Source organism: Aquarana catesbeiana, linkage group LG02 (assembly GCF_042186555.1).
Source record: "Aquarana catesbeiana isolate 2022-GZ linkage group LG02, ASM4218655v1, whole genome shotgun sequence".
Taxonomy (NCBI): domain Eukaryota; kingdom Metazoa; phylum Chordata; class Amphibia; order Anura; family Ranidae; genus Aquarana; species Aquarana catesbeiana.
Window position 1 is genome coordinate 33,980,047 of NC_133325.1, and position 26,263 is coordinate 34,006,309.

The 26,263-nt window shown below is 44.7% G+C and overlaps 1 protein-coding gene across 1 annotated transcript; it reads right to left on the bottom strand.

Annotated features, from left to right (window-relative positions):
- Positions 1 to 24,747: 24,747 nt before the first annotated feature.
- On the bottom strand, positions 24,748 to 25,683 carry LOC141126487 (olfactory receptor 52B6-like). Its single transcript, XM_073612427.1, has one exon. The coding sequence runs from the start codon at positions 25,681 to 25,683 to the stop codon at positions 24,748 to 24,750; it is 936 nt and encodes a 311-aa protein (XP_073468528.1).
- Positions 25,684 to 26,263: the final 580 nt, after the last annotated feature.

Here is a 26,263-nt window from a genome sequence, read left to right on the forward strand (position 1 = left end):
GCTGCCTGTATCTTGACCTTGAGCCTGCATCTGTCCTGACCTGATCCGTTTCCTATCCTAAACCCATCCTGCTCTTGTCCCTCTGGTTTCCTGGTTTTCCTGTATCCCTGCCCTGCAACCTATCCATCCATCCTCTCCCTGTCCTGTTGGTTCCCCGTCCTTTCCCTTCTGACTGACCTCCTTGTGTATGACCTTGGCCCGGCTTTTGTTACGATTACGGTATTTCCCATCCATTTGTATATACCATTTGTTTGTGGGTCTGTGGTTGTTTGCACTGTATATATTTCACTTATTTGTCACCCATTTAATAATAAACACCCTTATTTTTTCACTTACATGTGTTTCTGGTTTCCTCTGTACAGTCCACACAGTCTGGTCTACTAAATTCCCTGACAATATGTCTCAAGCGTATCTCGTGTGGCCAAAACATCTCCCACTTGGGCACCACATGCTTGACCAGTCATATATTGACCTGCTATGCAGTTCGTTGGCAAGCGTACCTAAAAGACCCACACCAAAGAACAAAGAGGACCTCTCCTTGCTCCTCATCAGCTGGGATCTCCAACCCCACTATACCTTCAGTCCTCTGAGACCTGCACTGAGAGGAACGAAGGTGTAGAATTAGGTGTGTCACAGCCAAGTACTTGCGGGCAATCTACTATCGGTACACCGACGTCAGATTGTACCAGGCAAATTTCCCTGCCCCAGCTGCTGCACTGCAGAAATAAGTTCGCTCCCAGCCATCCACATGCCCAGCGGTTGAATGCTAGCTTGGCAAAATTGCTAGCACTTCAACTGCTACCTTTTCAGTTGGTAGACTCTGCCCCCTTCCGTGAGTTTGTGGAATGTGTGGTTCCTCAGTGGCAGGTTCCCAAACGCCACTTTTTCTCACGGAAGGCGATTCCGGCTCTCTACCGGCATGTGGAAGACAATGTCTTGGCCTCGCTGGACAGGGGGGTCAGCGGTAAGGTGCATATTACCACTGACTCATGGTCCAGCAGGCATAAACAGGGATGTTACTTAAGTTTCATGGCGCATTGGGTGACTCTGCTGGCAGCTAAGAAGGATGCAGGACAAGGTGCAGTAGTGTTGGAGGTTGTTCCGCCACCACGTCTCCAAAATGTCAGTACTAGTGATTCTGACACACCTCTCTCCTCCACTCCCTCCTCTTTTTCTTCCTCCATTGCCTCTTCCTGTGCTTTGTCCTCGGAACCAGCGGTGCTCCGTAAGCGCTCAAGGGGCTACGCAAGTACGCAGGCCAAAAGATGCCATGCGGTGCTTGAGCTGGTGTGCTTGGGGGACAGGAGCCACACTGGGGCAGAGATTCTGTCAGCTCTACAGGGGCAGGTTCAGAGGTGGTTGACGCCACGCCAACTTAAGGAATGAATGGTGGTTTGCGACAATGGCACCAACCTCCTCCCTGCCCTCCGACAAGGACAACTGACCCATGTGCCCTGTTTGGCTCACGTCCTTAACTTGGTGGTGCAGTGGTTCTTGGGCAGGTACCCGGGTTTACGGGATGTCCTGAGGCAGGCCAGGAAAGTCTGTGTGCATTTCCACCAGTCATATAATGCCAGTGCTCGGCTCCTCCAAAAGGAATTTAACCTGCCCAAGAACCGCCTAATCTGTGACATGCCCACGAGGTGAAACTCAACATTGGCCATGCTGCAGCGGCTGCACACGCAGCAGAGGGTCATCAATGAGTACCTGTGCGACTATGGCACCAGGACAGGGTTAGGGGAGCTTGGTTTTTTTTTTTCCCCACGCCAGTGGGCCATGATCAGGGATGCATGCACTGTCCTGTCACCATTTGAGGAGGCCACGAGGATGGTGAGCAGTGACAGTGCATGCATCACGCTGCGTGGAATAATAGACAGGGCACTTGAGGCAGAACAGAGGCAGGAAGAGGAGGACTTCCTTAGCTCTCAAGGCCCCCTTTATCCAGACATTGTTCCTGCGTGCCCGCCGATCACACAGGAAGAGGAGGAGGAGGATTGTGTCAGCATGGAGGTGGAGCCTGGCACCCAGCATCAGCAGCAGTCTTCATCATTTACAGTCTCAATAAACCCATGGACTTGTACGTGGCTGGGAGGAGGTTACTGTGGATCATGTTGTCCTTAGTGACCCAGAGGACTCCGGACCGAATGCCTCAGCAAACCTACGCTGCATGGCCTCCCTGATCCTGCAAAGCCTGCGGAAGGATCCTCATATTCGTGGTATCAAGGAGAGGGATCAATACTGGCTGGCAACCCTCCTTGATCCACGTTACAAGAATAAGGTTGCAGACCTTATTTTGCCGTTGCAGAGGGAGCAGAGGATGAAACATCTTCGGGAGGCCTTGCAGAAAGGTCTGTGCAATGTGCTCCCAGAGACTGGAAGGTTACAAACTCCTGTTCCTGGACAACGTGTTGCCGAGGCTTCGGTCAGTCAAAGAAGGAGCGGTGGAGAAGGTGGCCGTCTGACTGATGCGTTCAGACAATTTTTTAGTCCGCAGCCCCAAGGTATGATCGGTTCCAGCAACCATCGCCAGCATCTGTTTTACATGGTGCAGGAATACCTAGGGGCAAGATCTGACTTGGACACCTTTCCCACCGAAAATCCTCTGGGTTACTGGGTCTTGAGGATGGATCACTGGCCAGAGCTTGCACAGTATGCAATTGAGCTACTGGTCTGTCCTGCATCCAGCGTTCTTTCGGAACGCACATTCAGTGCTGCTGGAGGCTTTGTAACCGATCACAGGGTGTGCCTGTCCACCGATTCAGTCGATCGACTGACCTTCATAAAAATGAATCAGTCTTGGATCACCACCAGATACCAAGCACCTGATGCTGATGTAACCGAATAATTTTTTTTGAAATGTCAGATCCCTTCAAGACTGCCTATGCTGATGCTGAGTGACTATCTTGTTATGCTGAGTGACTATCCTCTTCCTCCTCAATGATCATGCTGATAGCTTGTAAGAATATTTTTGTTTCTGGGCGCCGCCACTAGTGGCTAAGGCCCAATTTTTCAGCCCCTGCTTAACAGGGGGTGTAATTACAATTTTTGATGCAATTCTTTGCAGCAGGGCTCGTTCTTGCGCTCCAACTAGTGTATTTATGAGGGGTTGCAGTGTTGTGGCACCAGCACCAGTGCCTAAGGCCCAATTTCTCAGCCCCTGTTTGACAGGGGCGTGTAATTACAGTTTTTGATGCAATTCTTTGCAGCAGGGCTCGTTCCTGCGCTCCAACTAGAGTATCTGTAAGGGGTTGCAGTGTTGTGGCACCAGCACCAGTGCCTAAGGCCCAATTTTTGTGTCCATGTTCAACAGGGACATGTAATTACTTGTTGAATTACTCTTGATCTAATATTTCACAGCAGGGCCCTGTGAGGGCTTACAGTGTTGTGGCAACACCAACACCTAAGGCCACAATTTCTGCAGAGTATATAGGGCAGACCCCTACCGCTTGCAGTTTGTCTCACAAATTTTTATCCATATTGTCGGGACCCGACATTACATTAAAACCGCAAGCAGTTTTAAATTACTTTTATTCCTTTAAAAATGTCATTTTGTGCAGGTACTGTTCTAAGCACGGGAAACACGTGCCACTTTACAGGCATACTATAGACACCCCCCAGGTTTGCCATAGAAGATCAGTATTATCCGTTTGTGGCAATGCCATTCTGTCTGGCCACTGCTCCATGAGGTTTTACAAAAATGCTGGCATCTGGGTCTCTTAAGGATCCAGGGGGGTGTCCATTCTGGGATGCTTGAACAATCTGCTACTCAGAGAGTAGTCAGTTGTGCAGCTGCGATACAATGTGAACTTCACAGTTCAGACATTGGAAAGATTTGGTTCGGTTCTCAACCTTTGGAATTTCTGTGTTACTTTCAACCCAGAGACTGTAATATTTTTTCCTGATCTGGGATATTGTTCAGGCAAAGGTTCCCCCCCCCCCAAAAAAAATGTGTGTGTCCCTTAGAAGGAAGGTAGCTTCACTCTGAGAACTGAGGAATCCCTCAATCCATTTTTGCATGAGTATTAGATGGTGGCTTCATTCGAGGCAGTGCTTTTCCCTCAGGCCTCTGCAGCTGAATGTTCTGTCAGCATGGGACAGGAAATCTCAGTCTTTTAATTCTTAAATGTGTCTGCGTCCCAGTGTTCTGCAGTTACTGTATTGCTGGGTGTCACCACAGACATTGGAAGCAGGGTGATCGTTTATTTACATGTCGTGGAAAATTGTAACAGATGCCTGTCTGTTGGGACGGGGGAGGTGGGATGGGTCATCTCTCAATACAGGGGACATGGTATTTACAGGAAAGATTCTTGCCCATCAATATTTTTGAACTTCAGGCAATTTGCTGAGTGCTTCTGCTTCAGAAGATCAATAATGGGCCCTGCTTCTGAGGGTCCAGTCAGACAATGCTGCAGCAGTGGCATATGTCAGTCATCAGGTGGCACCAAGAGTTGGGCTGCCCAGGAAGAGGTAGACATCATCCTGTCCTGGGCAGAGATTCAGGTTTTTATCAGTCTGGTTGGTTGCAGGGGAATGATCCCTTAATCTGTAGGTTTCCAGGGTGCTTTGTCAATGCTAGGAAACACCGGACGTAGATCTGCTAGCATCCAGATTCAACATGAATCCGGGGAGGTTTGTTTTCAGGACAAGAGATCCACAGGCTTTTGCTTTGGATGCCCTGGTGACACAGTGGGATCAGTTCTCCCTGATGTACGTGTTTCCTCTGATTTGGCTTATTCAGTTTCTGTTGAGTAAGATTTGGGTGGAGATCATGGCAGTAATTTTAGTCACAGCAGCCTGACCCAGGGGGGCTTGGTATTTCAACATCATAAACCTGCTGGTGGATGGCCCCTGGACACTTCCTGTGTGCCCCGACCTTCTTCATCAATGACCAATCTGCAATCCTCCTTTACGGTGGCTGGCTGTAATGGCTTGGCTATTGAAACCAGGGTCTTGATGGATAGGGGAGTGTCTAGGGCAGTCATTCTTACATTAAGAAAGGATGGCAAGGAGTCCTCTAGAAATATTTACCATAGGACTTGGAAATCCTATATAGCCTGGTGTGAGGCTACTTTGCCCTTTCTTCATTTTGGAGTAGACTTGAAGCTGACTCTTTGAGTACTATTAAGGGGCAGATCTCAGCTTCGGCAATTGACATTTTTTCAGATGTCAATTGCTTCACATTTGAAAAAACTTGAAAAAGGCGGTGTTTTGTGAGGGGGGTTTAACGTTTTGCCTTTTAAAATATACAGAGAATAAAAACAAATCTTGTAGGACAATGCAAATTATAGAAAAAAAAAAAAATATTTGTCCCCCCAAAAAGATTCCTCCTCTGCTTCTCAGATTATCTTTTTGAATTGCCTGGCTTTTAGCATATGGGAATGACTATCATACTGCTAAGGGGAGGCATTTATAATTGATATATTCATGTTTCTCTGAAGAAGTTGATGCTGCTCCAGGTCTATGCACATTGTTGTATTATTCTTAACCGCTTCTGGATTATCTCTAACTACATTTTTTGGTTTGTTTGCTTTTTTGTTTGTTTTTTTAACAAGGAAAATGTAAAAGATGATTTTATGAAGACTGTAAATATGTATGTATATGTATCTCACTGCTAAAGACCCCAGCATTTATTTATTTTTGCATTTTATTGCTTAAAGTGGAACTTTACCCATAACATACAAAAACATATTTGGGGGGCACACTCTACAATGCGTTTAAATTCAATATGGTGCTGCTATAAGACCTACAAACAGTACAATTTTTTTTTTACAGCGCACACATTCAAGAATGACATTTCCTGCAAGGCTAGTTAAAAACACCTGAACATATTCAAAAAAATACAGGGATTTGGTCACACTATATGGTCATATAGTGCTAAGCCCACTTACTGCAACAAAGTACCCCAAATTAGTGGGTCCTACTCTACTAATAGAATGGAAGATCCTTTGTCTCAACCATGGGAGCTGAACTCCTCTACGTGGGAGAACTGAAGGGGATACATCCTATGCACTGGTGACCACTAAATAAGAGGTAATGAGGAGGGGGAGGGGTGCTCCAGCCCAAAAAACCTGGTCAAGGTCTATTACAATATACAAAAACATATTTGGGGGGCACACCCTACAATGCATTTAAATTCAAGATGGTGCTGCTATAAGACCTACAAACAGTACAAAAAATATTTTACAGTGCACACATTCAAGAATGACATTTCCTGCAAGGCTAGTTAAAAACACATGAACATATTCCAAAAAATACGGGGATTTGGTCACACTATATGGTCATATAGTGCTAAGCCCACTTACTGCGACAAAGTACCCCAAATTAGTGGGTCCTACACTACTAATAGAATGGAAGATCCTTTGTCTCAACCATGGGAGCTGAACTCCTCTACGTGGGAGAACTCGGGGTACTTTGTCGCAGTAAGTGGGCTTAGCACTATATGACCATATAGTGTGATCAAATCCTCAAACTTTTTTGAATATGTTCAGGTGTTTTTAACTAGCCTTGCTGGAAATGTCATAGTTACATAGTTACATAGTAGGTGAGGTTGAAAAAAGACACAAGTCCATCAAGTCCAACCTATGTGTGTGATTATGTGTCAGTATTGCATTGTATATCCCTGTGTGTTGTGGTCATTCAGGTGCTTATCTAATAGTTTCTTGAAGCTATCAATGCTCCCCGCTGAGACCACCGCCTGTGGAAGGGAATTCCACATCCTTGCCGCTCTTACAGTAAAGAAAAATCTCTTGAATGTGTGCGCTGTAAAATATTTTTTGTACTCTTGACAAAGAACATACATTCCACATTAACAATTATGCTACCACAACTGGTGTGTGCTGAAAATTGCCTCCAACATTGTTCCTGTTTCTTCTTGCTGGAGGCCGCCATTTTGTTGAAGCCCAGTTGGAGAAGGAAACACGGGGAAAGGAGAGAAAGTGATGGGAAGGTGGGAAAGTAGAGACATGTATCGGTGTGACGTAACCAAAATAATGGGTAATTTGGTGTGTCCTGAGTGATCAGAATAATGAATGACATCCTACTCATAATTGAGGCCCTTAGGGATCCGGGTGTCTAGTTTGAATATCCAATACAGCTCTGTTTTACAAAGGAGAGAGGGACGATCACCACCTTGGGGGACAAAAATCATAAATAAAAAATGAATAAATTAAATAAATTAATACTAAGTAACAATAAATAAAACATTAACCCTTAACTTTTAACCCTTATCCCTTAAAAAAGAAACACCCTAACACAAAATAAATTATTATTATTATTATTGTATTTTTTGTTCGAGTTTGGGAGTTTATTGTATTATTATTATTATTATTATTAATAATGTATTTAATATTCTTTAAGGTTAGAGGTTAATTATTAATGTATTATTACATATTATTAATTTATTTTACTTATGATTTTTAGTTATTTGTGTATCTATTTTACATTTATTTATTCATATATTACTACTTTTTTTTTTTTTTCATTTGAGCAGAAAATTGTGCAAAAACACACGACGAAACACGTGAATACGCACAAATTTCCATTAATTTCTAGGAGAATAGAAACGCGCCAAAAATGCCAAAATCTGCCCGATTTGAGCGACAAAAAAAGCTCCAGAACCTGTTTGAGCTTCAGGCGTTTGGCTTCAGGTGACTTGGAGTGGAGATGTGAACCATCTCCATAGAGAATCATTGAAGGCCATGCATTCCCCCTTTGTTTTTTTTTAAAATCTCTAAGGCTACTTTCACACAGAGGCGCTTTACAGGCATTTTACCCTCCCTCCTAGATTGTAAGCTCTAACGAGCAGGGCTGTCTGCTTCCTCCTGTATTATATTGTATTGTACTGTCTGCCCTAATGTTGTAAAGCACTGCGTAAACTGTCGGCGCTATATGAATCCTGTATATTAATAATAATAATAAAAATAGCGTCTTTAAAGCGCCTCTCCTGTCACTCCAGTGTGAAAGCCCGAGTGCTTTCACGCGGGAGCGGTGCGCTTGTGGGACATTAAAAAAAAGTCCTGCAAGCCGCATCTTTGGGGCGGTATAGGAACGGTGTATACACCGCTCCTCCACTGTCCCTGCCCATTGGAATGCATGGGCAGCATTGCCGAAGCACCTGCAAAGCTTTGCTTCAACAGCGGCGCTTTGCAGGCACTTTTAACCCCTTTTTAACCTTTTTAGGGGGGTTAAAAGCACACCGCTAGTGGCGGCAAGGCGCGGCTTAAACAATGGCTAAAACTAGCAGCACTTTACCGCTACCTCCCCCACCGCCTAAGTGTAAAAGTGCCCTAAAAGGTAAAGTCAGGGAGTGCTCTGTCTGACACAACGCGGTGCACTTTGCACCATAATAGCCAACCTTACTGAGGAGGTGCAAAGGGGACCATCTCCTTGTAGTTAGGCAGCACACTCACTTTGCACCTATTCAGTTTGGACACTGAGGTTATAAAAATGCCAGTAGCTTTGCAGTGAGTCTTTTAACGTTTTTTAACGTTTTTGCTATAGCGTTCTTTAGCGTTTTTCCGTGTTAGCATTTTTTTTGCGTTTTTTTTTTTTCAATGGATCAAAAACGTTCAAAAACAAACAAACCCCCCAGGATAATGAAGCATGTCCCCTCATACAAATCGTATTCTCATATTACCTCCCTTACTTTTCTGCTTCTCCTAACCGCTGGAGATATTTCCCCAAACCCTGGGCCTCCCTTATTTAACTGTACCCAACACACCCATCTCAATCACCCTACACCCTCTGGCAGTAGTTGCAATCTACGCAATTTAGTCTCCATTCCTCTTCTTCCCAACGCCAGCCTCTCCCTCTCCTGTGCCCTCTGGAACGCTCGCTCTGTCTGCAACAAACTCACCACTGTTCATGACCACTTTGTCACTAATTCCTTTAATCTACTTGCTCTCACCGAAACCTGGCTCCACAAATCTGACAGCCCTTCTCCTTCTTCCCTCTCCCAGGGTGGCCTTCACTGGACTCACTCCCCCAGACCTAATGGACGCAAGGGAGGAGGAGTAGGATTCCTCCTATCCCCCAAAGCACCTTCCAGGTTATTCACTCTCCTCCCTCTCTTTCCCTCTCATCATTTGAAGCTCACTGTATTCATCTATTCTCTCCAACTTCCCTAATAATTGCTGTGATCTACCGGCCCCCTGGACCATTATCGACTTTACTTGATGAGTTCTCTGCCTGGCTACCCTACTTTCTCTCTTCTGAAATTCCCACAATCCTTCTCGGTGATTTCAACATCCCTGCTAACACAAACACTCCTGCTACTTTCTAAACTTCTTAGACTAACCTCTTCATTTGACCTAAAGCAATGGGTACAGGCTTCTACTCACTCTGATGGCAACACCCTTGACCTTGTATTCTCCTACCTATGCACTCCATGCAACTTCTCAAACAATCCTTTTCCTCTCTCCGACCATCACCTTATTAGTTTCTCTCTCTCCCTGTCTTCCACCACCTTTCCCTCCAATTATCTAAGCATCACCCGTAGAAACTTTCGCAACTTCAACTCTTCTCTATTCTGCTACTGACCACCTCTATGACAAAATCTCTCCCCTGTCCTGCCCCAACCAAGCCACTTTCATCTATAATAAATCCCTGTCCTCCACCCTGGACAAGCTCGCTCCCCTCACTACACGCAGAATCAGGCCTCGACCCCCACAACCCTGGCAAACAGATGACACTAAAATTCTCAAAAAATGTAGTCGCGCTCTTGAGTGTCTGTGGCACAAGACTAAGTCTCTCAAACACTTCAACCAATACAATTCTGCCCTCCAAAAATACTATTCTTTCCTCCACACTGCCAAGCAGACCTGTTTTACAACTCTTATTAACACCTTCTCATGCAGTCCCCGTAAACTTTTCTCTACCTTCAACGCTCTACTTCGTCCTCCAACGCCTCCACCCACTGACTTACTCACTGCCCAGGAGATTGCTAATCACTTCAAAAACAAGATTGATACAATCCGTGATGAAATCTCCACTCTACAGGTATCTCCCCCAGCTAAGACCCCATATCAACAGGTACAATTGACACTCCTCTTATTCAAATCTGCTACTACAGACAAAGCTAAACTCCTTTCTAATGCCCACCTAACCACCTGCCCCCTGGACCCTATTCCCTCAAATACTATGGTCGCCCTCTGACTCTATCCTACACTCTCTAACCCACATCTTCAATCTCTCCCTCACCTCTGGCATTTTCCCCAATGCTCTAAAACATGCACTGGTCACCCCTATACTTAAAAAGCCATCCTTGGACCCTACCAATCTTAACAACCTACGCCCTATCTCCTTGCTCCCTTTTTCCTCTAAACTCCTTGAACACCTGGTTTACAACCAATTGAGTGACCACCTCATTAAGAATAACCTTCTTGATCCCCTTCAATCTGGATTTCGCCCTCAAATGACCTACTAACTGCAAAAACCAATGGACACTATTCTGTACTCCTACTTCTGGACCTTTCAACTGCTTTTGACACGGTTGACCACCCCCTCCTCCTCAAAAAACTTTACTCCCTTGGTCTCCGTGACTGTGCTCTTCATTGGTTCTCATCCTACCTATCCCAACGCACCTTCAGTGTCATTTACAATTCTACTTCCTCCACTCCTCTTCCCTTCTCCGTCGGGGTCCCCCAAGGTTCTGTTCTTGGACCTCTTTTATTTTCAATCTATACCTCCTCCCTGGGTCAGCTAATAGCCTCTCACAGCTTTCAATATCATTTCTATGCTGTCGACACACAAATCTTGATGTCACACCACTTCCTCAAACTCAACTGGTCCAAAACCGAGCTTATAATATTTCCTCCTCCACTTGCCTCTTCCCCTGACTTATCAGTCAAGAGCTATGGCACAACCATCCACCCATCCCTCTCTGAACTCTTCTTTCGGCCCCACATCCAATCACTTTCCAAAGCTTGCCTCCTCAACCTCCGCAACATCTCTAAACTACGCCCCTTTCTAACCAATGACACCACAAAGCTCCTGATTCACTCCCTGGTTATCTCTCACCTTGACTACTGTAACTCCTCATTGGCTTACCTTTAAATAGACTATCTCCCATTCAGTCCATCATGAATGCTGCTGCCAGACTCATCCACCTTACAAACCGCTCAGTGTCTGCTACCCCTCTCTGCCAATCCCTCCACTGGCTGCCACTTGCCCAACAAATTAAATTCAAAATACTAACAATAAGTTACAAAACCATCCACAACTCGGCCCCCAGCTACATCACTAGTCTAGTCTCAAAATACCAACCTAATCGCCCTCTTCGTTCCTCCCAAGACATCCTGCTCCCTAGCTCCCTCATTACCTCCTCCCATATCCGCCTCCAGGACTTCTCCCGAGCCTCGCCCATCCTCTGGAATTCCCTACCCCAATCTGTCAGACTGTCTCCAAATGTATCCATTTTTAGGTGATCCCTGAAAACTTTCTTCTTTAGAGAAGCCCCTCCTGCTGCCATCTAGCAACTGCACTATTTTATCCATTAGTTCATCCCCCACAGCTATTACCCTTTTGTATAACTTGACCCTCCCTCCTAGATTGTAAGCTCTAACGAGCAGGGCTCTCTGATCCCCCCCCCCCTGTATTGAATTGTATTGTAATTGTACTGTCTGCCCTAATGCTGTAAAGCACTGCGTAAACTGTCGGCGCTATATAAATCCTGTATAATAATAATAATAAAAACACCGGTGAGCCACGTTTTTGAGCGTTCATCGACGTTTATCAGCGTTTATGAGAGTTTGGTGTTTTTTGTGGTCAGAAAAACGACTCCTGAACACGATTTTATGGCGTTCAGAAAATAGCCCATAAACTCCACTGCTGATAAACATCCAAAAACGTCCATGTGTGCATGGACACATAGGATAACATAGAGAGGAGTTTACGGGCTGTTAAAAAAAAAAAAAAAAGCCCAAACTCCCAAAAACAGCTGTTTATAAGCTTCAGTGTGCATGGAGCCTAAGTCTGGACAATAGCCAACCTTACAGGGCGGCGTTCATAAAAACGGGAAGAAGGAAAAAACTGATATCAGTTTTGATTTTCTAAAGGTCCTGATAAAATACTACTCGGAACGTGATTGCTTACTAAGGGCAACACATATAGTTTTTCTTTTTTCCAGTCTTTATAATTTTGGCGCAATTTATTTTATTTAAAAGACTTTTACTTAGTACCTGCTGCTGAACCCCCCAGAACAAAAAATTATCTACGGCTCTGAGCTGATGATAACATCTGCTATGAGTCTCACAGTGTGAAGCAGTCATTATCAGTAATGGGGCAGTTAGGCCCTAAAAAGGGACCCTGGGCCTAGAGTCCCAGAGTCTGTGTGTCTTGGGGAGACATGGACTTGAATCCATCGGTAAAAGGTTAGGAGGAGATGCTGTGAACTCTGGTGTAAAGGGAAACCCTGATGTAAGGGTTGTTCAGCTTACATCAGAGTTCCCAGCATTCACCCTTAATTGAAAAGTAAGAGATTGTATTTTTTTTTTTAAAGAATTGGTAGATTCTAGACATAACTGTTTTAGGGCCAGGGGGAACTTAAGATAAGCTGACCCACATCAGGAGGTTATCGTTAACCACTTCACTTGGATGTTTCATGCACTGATATAAGGAGAGGATTTATTTTTATGTTACACTAATTTGTAAGCTATTACATTTTTGGTGACAACTTCTCCTGTGTAGGATTGGTGCCCACACCTAGAGGGCTTTAGTACTCACCTACTGGGGTGGGTGAGGTGTGATAACTATTACACTATCACCTTTATGGTAACTGTTTTGTCATAATTTATTCCACAATAGCACTGTGTCTTTTAATATTTAGCCACTATAGAGTGATTTAGACAACTTTGTATCCAGAACAAAGGATCCATTCACATGCAGAACAGATTCGTTGGTGATACTGTGGGATCAGTTCTCACTGATCTATGCATTTCCCCCTATTCAATTGCTGCCTCCACTTCTTTGCAGAATCAAGCTGGAAAGAAAACCAGTAATTCTGGCAGCACCAGCATGGCCCAGAAGGTCATGGTATGCAGGAATCATAAAGATGGCAGTGGAGGATCCATGGTCCCTTCCACTAAGGCCAGACCTGCTCTCACAGGGGTCGATATTCCATCTTATCTTACGAACGCAAAATTTAACGGCCTGGCTATTGAAATCCACATGCTGGAGAAACGTGGGCTTTCCGGGTCAGTTATCTCTACTTTGATTAATGCAAGGAAACCAGCTTCCAGAACTATATATTATTATATATATATATATTATTATAGAGTCTGGAAGGCTTATATTTCTTGGTGTGAATCCAAGGGTTGGCACCCTCCGAGATATATCATAGGCAGAATTCTTGCCTTTCTACAATTAGGCGTAGAGATGAAGATGGTCTTGAGTACTATTAAGGGCCAAGTCTCAACCTTACTGATTTTATTTCAAAGACCGCTTGCTACGCATTCTTCGACCGGACTGGTCCGACGGACACTTCGACCATGTGTGGGCTTCATCGGACCTGCAACTGACTTTTTCGGTGGAAAATCTGACGGACTTTAGATTTGGAACATGTGTCCAATTCTTTCCGACGGACTCGAGTCCAGGCAAAAAGTCCGCTCGTCTGTATGCTAGTCCGAAGGACAAAAACAGACGCTAGGGCAGCTATTGGCTACTGGCTATCAACTTCCTTATTTTAGTCCGGTCGTACGTCATCACGTACGAATCCGTCGGACTTTGGTGTGATCGTGTGTAGGCAAGTTCGTTCGTTGAGAAAGTCCGTCGGAAGTCCACCGAAAGTCCGTCAGATAGACCGTCCAATGGAGGGGGAGTTGGGACTTTAAGATGAAGCACCCAAAGGTGCCTCCATCCCGGTAATCAATGCAAAAGAAAAGGGAGTTTGGGACTTTATATGAAGCAATTGAATAGTGGAGGAAGATACCAATCTTCCTCCACTATTCAATTGCTTCATATAAAGTCCCAAACTCCCTTTTCAGATAGACCGTCGGACCAGTCCAATCAAAAAGTCAGCTCGTGTGTACGCTGCATTAGTCCGGGGTTTTATGCAAGGGATGATGCGGATTAATCCGCCAGTTAAATCACCTTTAAGCCCTTGGGACTTGAACTTAGTTTTGTCAGTGTTACAAAAACATCCATTTGAACCGATACAGCATATTCTCTTAGTCCTTCTGACAAGGAAGTTGGTATTTTTGGTTGCTATATCCTCAGCAAGGAGGGTTTCGGAATTGGCTGCTCTTTCTTGTAAAGAGCCACATTTGATTATTCATGAGGACAGAGTGGTGTTATGCCCTCGTCCAGGCTTTTTTTCCAAAAGTGGTTTCAGGTTTTCACCTGTACCAAGATATTGTCCTGCCATCGTTTTTTCCAAAACCATGTTCCAGGGAAGAAAAGTGAAGGAGGGGGGAGGCGCCAACTGTGATGGTCCTACTAATTTAATAGAGCGTTAGTGTAATGTATACACTTACTGGTTCACAGGGTGAAGATGCCCGGGCCAGTAGAAGGAGCTGTGAGCTTTGCTTGGATGCTCGCCCTGCCTTGGTGACGTCACTTCCGCTTCTGCGTTCGGGAGTGGTTAGCGTGGAGCTTCCTATCTAGTGGACACTGCAGAGAAGCCTGTGACCCGACTCAACACCCCTACGGCCGAGGGAACGTCACCGGAGCCTGCAGAGAAGCACCAGCATACCCCAGGACACCTCAATCCCTGACGGATATGTTCACCCTGTGAACCAGTAAGTGTATACATTACACTAACATTCTATTAAATTAATAGGACCATCACAGTTGGCGATTCCCCCCCTCTTTTACTCCTTCCTTGCTGACAGAGGAAATAGACACGCTGTGAGGATGGCTGCCTCCTTTTTTCAAATAATACTGACTGACTAAGATGTGCTATTGAAGCCACCATTGCACCATTTACAAAGGCATCACATCATTTGGAGCGCCGGAATCCCCTCCTTTTTATGATCAGGGAAGAAAAGTCACTACCTTGTCTTGATGTGGTGAGAGCAGTGAGAATCTATTTAAACACAACTGCTCAGATTCTTAAGACTGATGTCTTATTTATTCTGCCAGAGGGTCCTAAGAAAGGACAGGCAGCGTCGAAATCCACTGTTGCTAAGTGGATTCGGCAAGTTATAATTCAAACTTATAATTTAAGGGAGACACAAAATGTTACCCCAGCTCCACTGCCAATATGAAAGTCCACAAGCTGTGATCCGGTGCCCTATCCAGGACGTTCAGGCCCCAAATACATTACTTGAATCAAAAAGGGCTGGCAACTCGGATGCTCTTGAATAAAAGTCCTTTATTGGTTACATGGGTACACGGGTACAGGCTATACACTGACGCGTTTCGGCTAAGAAGCCTTCATCAAAGCATACATGTTTGATTTAAAATCTGATATTTATAACAAAGTAAGCACTCCAAATGGGGCGGGTGCATCCTGATCAGAAGCAATCAAAGACAATTAAAAACACATGGAGAAAAGAAAGGAAGAAGCACAGCAGGCATTTGAAGGACATATCATGAATAAATAAAGCATGTCCAAAGTAGTACAATAAATGTATCAAACAATGCGATTATGTTAGAAAAAGATTTATGTCCATCCTATCATTCAAGCCATATGGTTTTCTAGTATTGAGAGTATGGATCCACCACACTTCACGTTTAAGCAAAATACGATGAGTGTCACCTCCTCTTGGGGTTTTTTTTAACCTGTTCAGCACCAAAAAAGGAAAAAGTATCGAGATTACCATGATGAAATTCTCGGAAATGCTTTGACACATTTGAGATATTTTTAGGATTAATATTTGTAGAGTCATTCACATGTTCCGAGATTCTAACTCTCAAAGGGCGTATAGTACACCCAACGTATTGTTGGCTGCAGGCACTACATTGAATAACATAAACCACTGATTTAGAATTGCAGTTAATATACTGTTTGATGGTATATGTTTTCTTAGTAGAAAAGGAAAAAACTGAGGTGCTTTTTTTATGTCTATGACACTGCCTGCAGATATTAAGGCCACACATGTAGGGACCTACAGTGGAGAGCCAGGTCTGTGGTTTATTTGGCTTCTGAGAGCAAAACAGACTGGGTGACAACATGCTACCCAGACTTCTGCGAAAAAAATGACAACCCCACTGGGTGGCACTGTACAGATCCTTGTCAGCATATAGGATGGGAAGATGTTCTTTGAGAATCGCAACAATTTTGTTGTATTCTAAAGAAAATGTAGTGACAAAAATAACTTTATTTCTATTGAAAACACTGCACTGTTTATGTTTATTTGCACTACCATTCTGAATCATCTCCACCCGACCTCTGTGAAACGCTATATTTTTACTTCTAGCTATTGTTTGTATTGTAGCCCCTTTCTTATTTCTCTGAGTCGCTTTTGAATCGCTGTACATTCTTGCAAAAACTCCCTGTCTGTAGAGCAGTTCCTCCTGGCCCTGATGAATTCACCAGTGGGCAAAGACTTAATGGCGTGACTGGGGGGACAGCTATAAGCCAGTAAAAGGGAATTCCCTGCACAGGGCTTCCTAAAATTTCTGGAAGTCACTGTGTTGCTATCTAAATGCCCCATCAAGGTCAAATCCAAAAAGTCTATTTGGGTTGGGTGGTGCACACAGGTGAACTCCACATTTAGAGAGTTAGTATCATCAATGAAACGACCATACCAGGCGATATTGGTTTTAAATGGATTACTGAATAAAATAGATATAATTTTAAGGGGTAAGAGTTCCCCTTTTCAAGTTAAGGTGCACTCTACCAGGGCGGTTAGTGCTTCTTGGGCAGTGCGTCACCAGGCCTCCATGGCTCAGATCTGTAAGGCCGCAACTTGGTCTTCAGTGCATATTGCTTTGCTACAAAAACTGATGTGCTCCTGGAAGGAGGAGGGGTTATATAGGGAGTGAACTTCCTTGATTGGGTATACTAGTGTCAACACCTGAAGGTGGCCCATAAACCATTAAGTAATTACTTAGGCTCTGTGTCCCATGATGTACTTCAAGAAAATTATTTTTACAGGTAAGCTGTAATTAAAATCCAATTTTTCTAACACCCTAGAGAATAAAATGGCTGTTGTTACAATACTTTCTGTCACACCATATTTGTGCAGTCTTACAAGCTCACGTTTTTGGAAAAAATAAAAAAATTTTAATGAAAAAATAAGAACAGTAAAGTTAGCCCAATTTTTTTTATATTGTGAAAGATAATGTTATGCCGAGTACATTGATACCCAACATGTCACACTTAAAAGTTGCGCCCGCTCGTGGAATGGCGACAAACTTTTACCCTTAAAAATCTCCATAGGCAACGTTTCAAAAAATTCTACAGGTTGCATGTTTTGAGTTACAGAGGAGGTCTAGGGCTAGAATTATTGCTCTCACTCTAACGATCGCGGTGATACCTCACATGTGTGGTTTGAACACCGTTTTCATATGCGGGCGCTACTCACGTATGCGTTTTGCTTCTGCACGCAAACTCAGCGGGACGGGGCGCGTTTAAAAAAAAATAGTTTTTCTTATTTATTTTACTTTTTATTTTTACACTTCTTTAACTGCTTGCCGACCGCCGCACACAGATGTACGCCGGCGGAATGGCACCTGTACGTCCCTTTGAATTTGCCGCCTATCGGGCGCGCGCTGGCGGCGGCACATGCCCGCAGGTCCTGGGAACTGGATGTTCGCCGGCGGCCTGCGATTGTGGTGTGGAGAGGCAGAATGGGGAGATTTTCCTGTTCTGCCTTGTGACATGACAGAGATCCACTGCTCCCTTTGATCAGGAGCAGTGATCGTTGTCATGTGAGATGTAGCCCATCCCCCTACAGTTAGAATCACTCCCTAGGACACACTTAACCCCTTGAACGCCCCCTAGTGTTTAACCCCTTCCCTGCCAGTGTATTTACACGGTAATCAGTGCATTTTATAGCACTGATCGCTGTATAAATGAAAATGGTCCCAAAATAGTGTCAAATGTGTCCGATGTGTCTGCCATAATGTCGCAGTCATGATAAAAATCACAGATCGCCGCCATTACTAATAAAAAAATAATAATAATAAAAATGCCATAAATCTATCCCCTATTTTTAGACGCTATAACTTTTGCGCAAACCAATCAATATACACTTATTGCATTTTTTTTTTTTTTTACCAAAAATATGTAGAAGAATACATATCGGCCTAAACTGAGGAAAAATATTTGTTTTTTTATATATATATTTTGGGGATATTTATTATAGCAAAAAGTAAAAAATATAGCTTTTTTAAAAAATTGTCACTCTTTTTGTTTATAGCGCAAAGAATAAAAACCGCAGAGGTGATCAAATACCACCAAAAGAAAGCTCTATTTGTGGGGAAAAAAGGATGTCAATTTTGTTTGGGTACAACGTCGCATGACTGCACAATTGTCAGTTAAAGCGACGCAGTGCCGAATCACAAAAAATGCTCTGGTCAGGAAGGTGGTAAAATCTTCTGGGACTGAAGTGGTTAAAAAAAAAAAAAATGGTGTCACTTTTATTCCTATTACAAGGAATGTAAACATCCCTTGTAATAAAAAAAAAGCATGACAGGACCTCTTAAATATGAGATCTGGGGTCAAAAACACTAAAATGCAATAATAAAAAAAAAAAAGTAGTTTGAAAAAAATAAAATAAAAAATGTTGCTTTAAGAGCTATGGGCGGAAGTTATGTTTTGACGTCACTTCCACCTTACATTGGTATGGAGCCAGGTGAGGGCCATCTTGCCCTCACTCACCTCCATATCTAACACGATCTCCGCTGCCGGCATCTCCGGTAAGTGGCGGAGGGCACCGGAGTGAGGCAGTAGGGGAGCCCTCTTCCGCAACCCGATAAAAGTGATCTTGCGGCAAATCCGCCGCAGAGACCACTTTTATCTGAAAGCAGACCGCCCGCTGAAGAAGAAGATACCGGGGTTATGGTAGCTATCTGCTGCCATAATGATATTTCTCTTCAAAGTACCGACGTATAACGACGCCGGGCAGTCCGTAAGTGGTTAAACATTGATAGTCAAAAAAGATTAGGGTTGAACTTGGTGCTCACTGGTTATTTGGACATTCATCCGAATGTTTAGGGTGTTTGGTGTGGATGAATGTGTCAGCTTCCAACTGTCAATTGTTGATAAGGAAGCAGCAGCAGCTTGTAGCCGTTGCATCCTTACTAGCCACTGATGTCACCTAGCCCATTCACTTACTTGCCCAGGAATCCTTGGCCATGTAAGCAAATGGACAGGGAATGGAGTGGGTTACATGGTCACATTTGGCCAAAGCTGTAAATGATTCTTATGGAAGCAGTAGCCGCCATGTCCTTGCTAACCTCTGACGATGCTCGGCCCATTCATTTACATGGCTAGGAAACTCCGGCCACATAAGCACATGGGTGCGGAAAGCAGCTTTACATCATTGCCCGAATATGTGCCCCTGGCCATATTTGGGCAATAATGTCACCACTACGTGTGGTGGGTCATCGATTTTTCTTTTTTTTTTTTTCTTTCAAGATGGAGGCAGTGACCATTATGATTTTGATAGATTTTTTCGAGGGGTTTTTATTTTATTTAACCACCTCAATACCGGGCCTATTCTGGCACTTCTCTCCTACATGTAAAAATCATCATTTTTTTGCTAGAAAATTACTCAGAACCCCCAAAAATGATATATGTTTTTTTTAGCAGACACACCCTAGGGAATAAAATGGCACTCATTGCAACTTTTTATCTCGCACGGTATTTGCGCAATAATTTTTCAAACGCCTTTTTTTTGGGAAAAAAACGGTTTCATGAATTAAAAAATAACAAAACAGTAAAGTTAGCCCAATTTTTTTGTATAATGTGAAAGATGATGTTACGCCGAGTAAATAGATACTTAACATATCACGCTTTAAAACTGCACACAATCATGGAATGGCGCCAAACTTCATAACTTAAAAATCTCCATAGGCGACGCTTTAAAATTTTTTACAGGTTACCAGTTTAGCGTTACAGAGGAGGTCTAGTGCTAGAATTGTTGCACACGCTCTAACGCATGCGGCGATACCTCACATGTGTGGTTTGAGCGGCGTTTACATATGTGGGCGGGACTTACGTGTGCGTTCGCTTCTGAGTGTGAGCTACCGGGGACAGGGGCGGTTTAAATTTTTTTTTTTTATTTTTTTTTTATTTTACTTAATTTTTTTTATTTTTACACTTTTTTAAAAATTTTTTTTTTTTTGATCACTTTTATTCCTATTACAAGGAATGTAAACATCCCTTGTAATAGGAATCTATGTGACAGGTCCTCTTTATGGAGAGATGCGGGGTCAATAAGACCCCACATCTCTCCTCCAGGCTGGAAAGCATGAGATTGTGAAAATTTTTGTTACCGATCTCATGCTGACATTATTTCCTGGCCTCCGACGGTCATAGAGATGACTGGTGACCATCTGGTCACCAGTCATGTCTATTGTCCTCATCCGGCGCCGGCCGATTCAGTCTCCGGGCTTCCGATGGCACGGGAGAGCCCAGAGAAGCACCGGATGGCGGCGGGAGGGGGGGGTCCCCTCCCGTCACCTATAAGAACGATCAAGCGGTGGAACTGCCGCTATGATTGTTCTTATTGTGCACAGAATCTCCGGCTGAAAATAATGATATCTGAATGATGTCTGTAGCTACAGGCATCATCCAGATATCACCCCACAAACACAAGGACGCTTATATACAGTGACCGGTAAAAGATTTGTCAATGACATGGACTTTCACTGTATTGTTCATTTAAGCACAAGGGACTCCCTTTTGTTCACGCTGTTGAAATATGCTCTGTAACCTTCACCTAACACACAGACACATCTTCTACTTGAAGCTCTCTACTCCCCCCTCCCCTCTCAAAGTTTTACTTTTGCAATTGTTCTATTCGCTAGCTTTTAATAACCTATGTCTATTTGTTAGTTTTTAATAACATCTCACACTACCCCTTTCTTCTCTTTGTATAAAATAACATATAATAATATATTTTGTCACTGAACGGACATTTTAAATACAGTGAATGCGTCCTGTGAATCTGTTCCTGCAATTGCAGTATTAACTTCTGTTTTTAGAGTCCCAATGAGAAATAGTTCCCGGAATGCCGCGTACACACAAGCGGACTTTACGGCAGACTTTGTCCTGTGGACTTTCCAATGGACTTTACGACGGACTTTCCGAATGAATGGACTTGCCTACACATGGTCAACCAAAGTCCGACGGATTTGTACGTGATGACGTACAGTGGCGTTGTTAGGTGGGTGCGGGGGGTGCGGGCCGCACCGGGTGACACCCGCCAGAGGGGTGACACCCGTAGGTAGCGGCACACACCGCTACACTGCCCGCTGCGGCTTGTGCTGTGTCCCTCAGCACAGCGGACTGAAGCCGCCTCCCCCTCCTCTCTGTTTACTTCACACAGGAGGAGGAGGAGCCCGAGGGACACACATGGCTGTGTGCATCTGTCCGCGCTGTTCTGAGGTCTGTAAACTTTATGCATTACATACAGTATGTGGGTGGACATCATGTGCAGGGGGATTCTATACTAATGGGGGGCGCTGCACTGGGGGATTCTATACTAATGGGGGCTCTGCACTGAGGGGATTCTATACTAATGGGGGCTCTGCACTGAGGGGATTCTATACTAATGGGGGCTCTGCACTGGGGGGATTCTATACTAATGGGGCTCTGCACTGAGGGGATTCTATACTAATGGGGGCTCTGCACTGGGGGGATTCTATACTAATGGGGGGCGCTGCACTGGGGGATTCTATACTAATGGGGGCTCTGCACTGAGGGGGATTCTATACTAATGGGGGGCGCTGCACTGAGGGGGATTCTATACTAATGGGGGGCGCTGCACTGAGGATGATTCTATACTAATGGGGGGCGCTGCACTGAGGGGGATTCTATACTAATGGGGGCGCTGCACTGAGGGGGATTCTATACTAATGGGGGCTCTGCACTGGGGGGGGGATTCTATACTAATGGGGGGCGCTGCACTGAGGGGGATTCTATACTAATGGGGGGCGCTGCACTGAGGGGGATTCTATACTAATGGGGGGCGCTGCACTGAGGGGGATTCTATACTAATGGGGGGTGCTGCACTGGGGGATTCTATACTAATGTGGGCTCTGCACTGGGGGGGATTCTATACTAATGGGGGGCGCTGCACTGAGGGGGATTCTATACTAATGGGGAGCGCTGCACTGGGGGATTCTATACTAATGGGGGCTCTGCACTGGGGGGATTCTATACTAATGGGGGGCTCTGCACTGAGGGGGATTCTATACAAATGGGGGGCGCTGCACTGAGGGGGATTCTATACTAATGGGGGCTCTGCACTGAGGGGGATTCTATACTAATGGGGGGCTCTGCACTGAGGGGGATTCTATACTAATGGGGGGCTCTGCACTGAGGGGGATTCTATACTAATGGGGGGCTCTGCACTGAGGGGGATTCTATACTAATGGGGGGCGCTGCACTGGGGGATTCTAAACTAATGGGGGCTCTGCACTGGGGGGGATTCTATACTAATGGGGGGCGCTGCACTGAGGGGGATTCTATACTAATGGGGGGCGCTGCACTGAGGGGGATTCTATACTAATGGGGGGCTCTGCACTGAGGGGGATTCTATACTAATGGGGGGCTCTGCACTGAGGGGGATTCTATACAAATGGGGGGCTCTGCACTGAGGGGGATTCTATACTAATGGGGGCTCTGCACTGAGGGGGATTCTATACTAATGGGGGGCTCTGCACTGAGGGGGATTCTATACTAATGGGGGGCGCTGCACTGATGGGGATTCTATACTAATGGGGGGCTCTGCACTGAGGGGGATTCTATACTAATGGGGGGCTCTGCACTGAGGGGGATTCTATACTAATGGGGGGCTCTGCATTGAGGGGGATGTCTATACTAATGGGGGCTCTGCACTGAGGGGGATTCTATACAAATGGGGGGCTCTGCACTGAGGGGGGAATCTATACTAATGGGGGGTCTGCACTGAGGGGGGATTCTATACTAATGGGGGGCTCTGCACTGAGGGGGGGATTTTATACTGATGGGGGAGTCTGCACTGACGGGGGATTCTATACTGATGGGGGTCAGCACTGGGGGGGGGGTGTATGTACTGATGGGGCGGTCTGCACTGAGGTGGGAGGTTGATACTGATGGAGGGGGGTCTGCAGACTCTGTACTGAGGGAGGGTTTCTGTACTGATGGGAGGTCTGTACTGAGGGAGGGGGTCAGTACTTAGTGAGGGGTCTATACTGAGGAAAGGGGGTCTGCACTGAGCGGGGGTCTGTACTGATGGAGGGGGTCTGTACTGAGGGAGGGGAGTCTGTACTTAGTGGGGGGGTCTATATTGATGGAAGGGGGTCTGTACTGAGGGAGGGGGGCTATATTGATGGAGTGGGGTCTGTAGTTAGTGGAGGGGGGGTCTGTACTGAGGTAGTTGGTGGAGGGGGGGTGACACCAATTTTTTTGGCACCGGGTGACACCAACCCTAGTGACGCCACTGATGACGTATGACCGGACTAAAACAAGGAAGTTCATAGCCAGTATCCAATAGCTGCCCTAGCGTTGGTTTTTGTCCGTCGGACTAGCATACAGATGAGTGGACTTTTCGACCGGACTCGAGTTCGTCGAAAAGATTTTAAACATGTTTCATTTCTAGGTCCGTCAAACTTTTGGGAAAAAAAAGTCAGCTGGAGCCCACACACGATCGAATTGTCCGACGAACTCTGGTCCGCAGGACCAAGTATGCCGTAAAGTCCGGTCGTGTGTACGCGGCATTACAGTCAAACATTTGGGTGTTTTTATTTTTAGACTTTTTAACACCTCTTGCCTATTAACCCAGAAAATGGGCACTTTAATTTGACGGATTTAGCTCTCATTGATTTCAGTGGGATTCAGGTTCGGCATCCAAATTTCTTTAAAGTGATTGTAAGAGTAATTTGGCCCCGAACCTGCTCTTCTGGGGTCCCCCGGCGGCTCTTGCGGCTCCTCCCCACATCTGATAACCCCCCTCTGAGAAGCGCTTCCCCAAGGGGGTTACCTTGCGGGCGCGCTCCGGAGTCCAGAATTTGCGTCTATAGACACAGAATGCCGGACTTGGCGCCGCCCCCACATCATTGTATTTGATTGACAGCAGCAGGAGCCAATGGCTGCGCTGATATCAGTCTATCCAATCAAGAGGCGGGAGCCCGGGGAGAAGGAGCCAGCTGAATGAAGGGGTTCAGGTAAGTTAAACAGGGGGGGGGGCTAGGGGGCCGGGGGCTGCCAGGTGTTTTTTCACCTTAATGCATCGCATGCATTAAGGTGAAAAAACACATACCTTTACAACCCCTTTAAAGTTTAGCAAACCCAAACTCAGGGCTGTTTGGCTCATCGCTATATAGGATTATATACTTTAATACAGTTGAAAAGCGCTGTCGAAAAAGTAGACTTATCCTTAAGAAATGTAGATATTCGCCAGCACACCAAGGATCACCGTGCACTACACTGCTTTTTAACGTTTGGACGAAATTGATGATCCTTGGTCTGGTGGCGAATATCTACATATCGTATAGGTTCCAGTATCCAGGTGGTGATCGCTACAGCACTCAGTTGCCTAAAAAGCTTATTCCAGGAACGTGTGCGATGGGAATACAGACTTTGTGATATTCTTGAGAAATTCACAATTTCAATAACCAAAAAAAAAATATTCTTTTTTCTCACTATTTTAGTATTCATTTTATTTTTTTCATTTTGAAAGGTAAAACCATTTTTGATTTCAGGGCTTCCGTTCTTACCCCAAAAACTAGAGGGTTCATGAGTGGAGGAATCAGAAAGGAAGGCATAGACAGCCCAACATGGCCACTGACAGGCAAGTTGATGGTCCCCAACCTGTGTCGGATAGCCATAAACATAAATCCGAGGAAGAAAAGAGAAAAGTTAATCAAGTGTGTTCCCAGGGTGTGCATTGCCTTCTGGCGTGACTCTTTAGATAATCTAAGACAGACAATATATATATGCGCATATGAAAAGACAATGATTGACGTGAAGAAACCTGTGAGCACAATGATCATAATTATTCCATATATATTATTAACAGTGGTGTCTGTGCAGGCCAGGATAAAAATTGACATGTTATCACAGAAAACGTTCTTGATTTGTGTCCCACAAAGTGGTAGTCGCATCGTTAAGAGAATAGAAACCAAAAGTAAGATGAACAAGACCAAAGAGCAGTTGATCAAAGCTTTGATTACCTTTGCACTGGTCATTAAGATAGCATATTGCAGTGGGTGACACACAGCCAAAAAACGGTCATACGCCATGCCTGCGAAAGTCATAATCTCCAGGTAGGCATAAACATTGACGAACCAAGCTTGGGCCAGGCAGCCATCACGGGAAATGGTCTTGGTAGAAGTCAAAAGGTCCATCAACAACTTTGGAAAAAACGCGGAGCTGCCAAAAATGCCGTTGAGCGCCAGGTTACAGATGAGAATGTACATGGGTTCATGAAGAATGGGGTTAGTCAATACCACAAACACAATTACAATACTCATGATCAAAATACCCAAATAGATAACACTAAGAAGAGGACAGTAAAAATATTTGAGTCCTTCTATCTCTTTAAGTCCAAGAAGCTCGAGGTCTTTCCTGATGGTGGAACCATTCTCCATTGTGACTCGCTCAGCTTAGAGTAGGTGTTAAAATTTGTATCCTGGACCAAAGGCTGTTCAAACAGAATACTTGGTTAGGCAGGTCTTAAAAGACATCAGTCATAACATTGTTATGCCATTAAAGTGCTATTAAACCCTAAACCAAAAATGTAATATTACAGCTTACCAATCATTAGATGTGGTGACTGCATTCATTTTTTTTTCTTAGACTTTTCCCCTCTTTTTTTACCTGGTGATCTGGCTAGTAACACACCTCCTGTATTAGAGGGCCTCCACTTTGGAAGAAGAAGCACAGGGGGCACCTTTGGACAGCAGCATTGTCAGTCTGGGGGAAGGGGAGTGTTAGATGGACTAGCAGATTTAGATACACTAACAATTTGAAGCCAAACTCCAACTGTTACAGTAACTGTTTTTTTTTGTTTTGTTTTTTTGGGATAAACTCACCAGATCACCAGGTGAAAATAAAAGAAAGAAAGCTTAAAAAAAAAATAAAAATAAAAAAACAAAAACAAAAACAAATGCAGCCATCACACCTAAGAATTGGTAAGCTGCCATATAACAAATGTTTGATTTGGGTTTA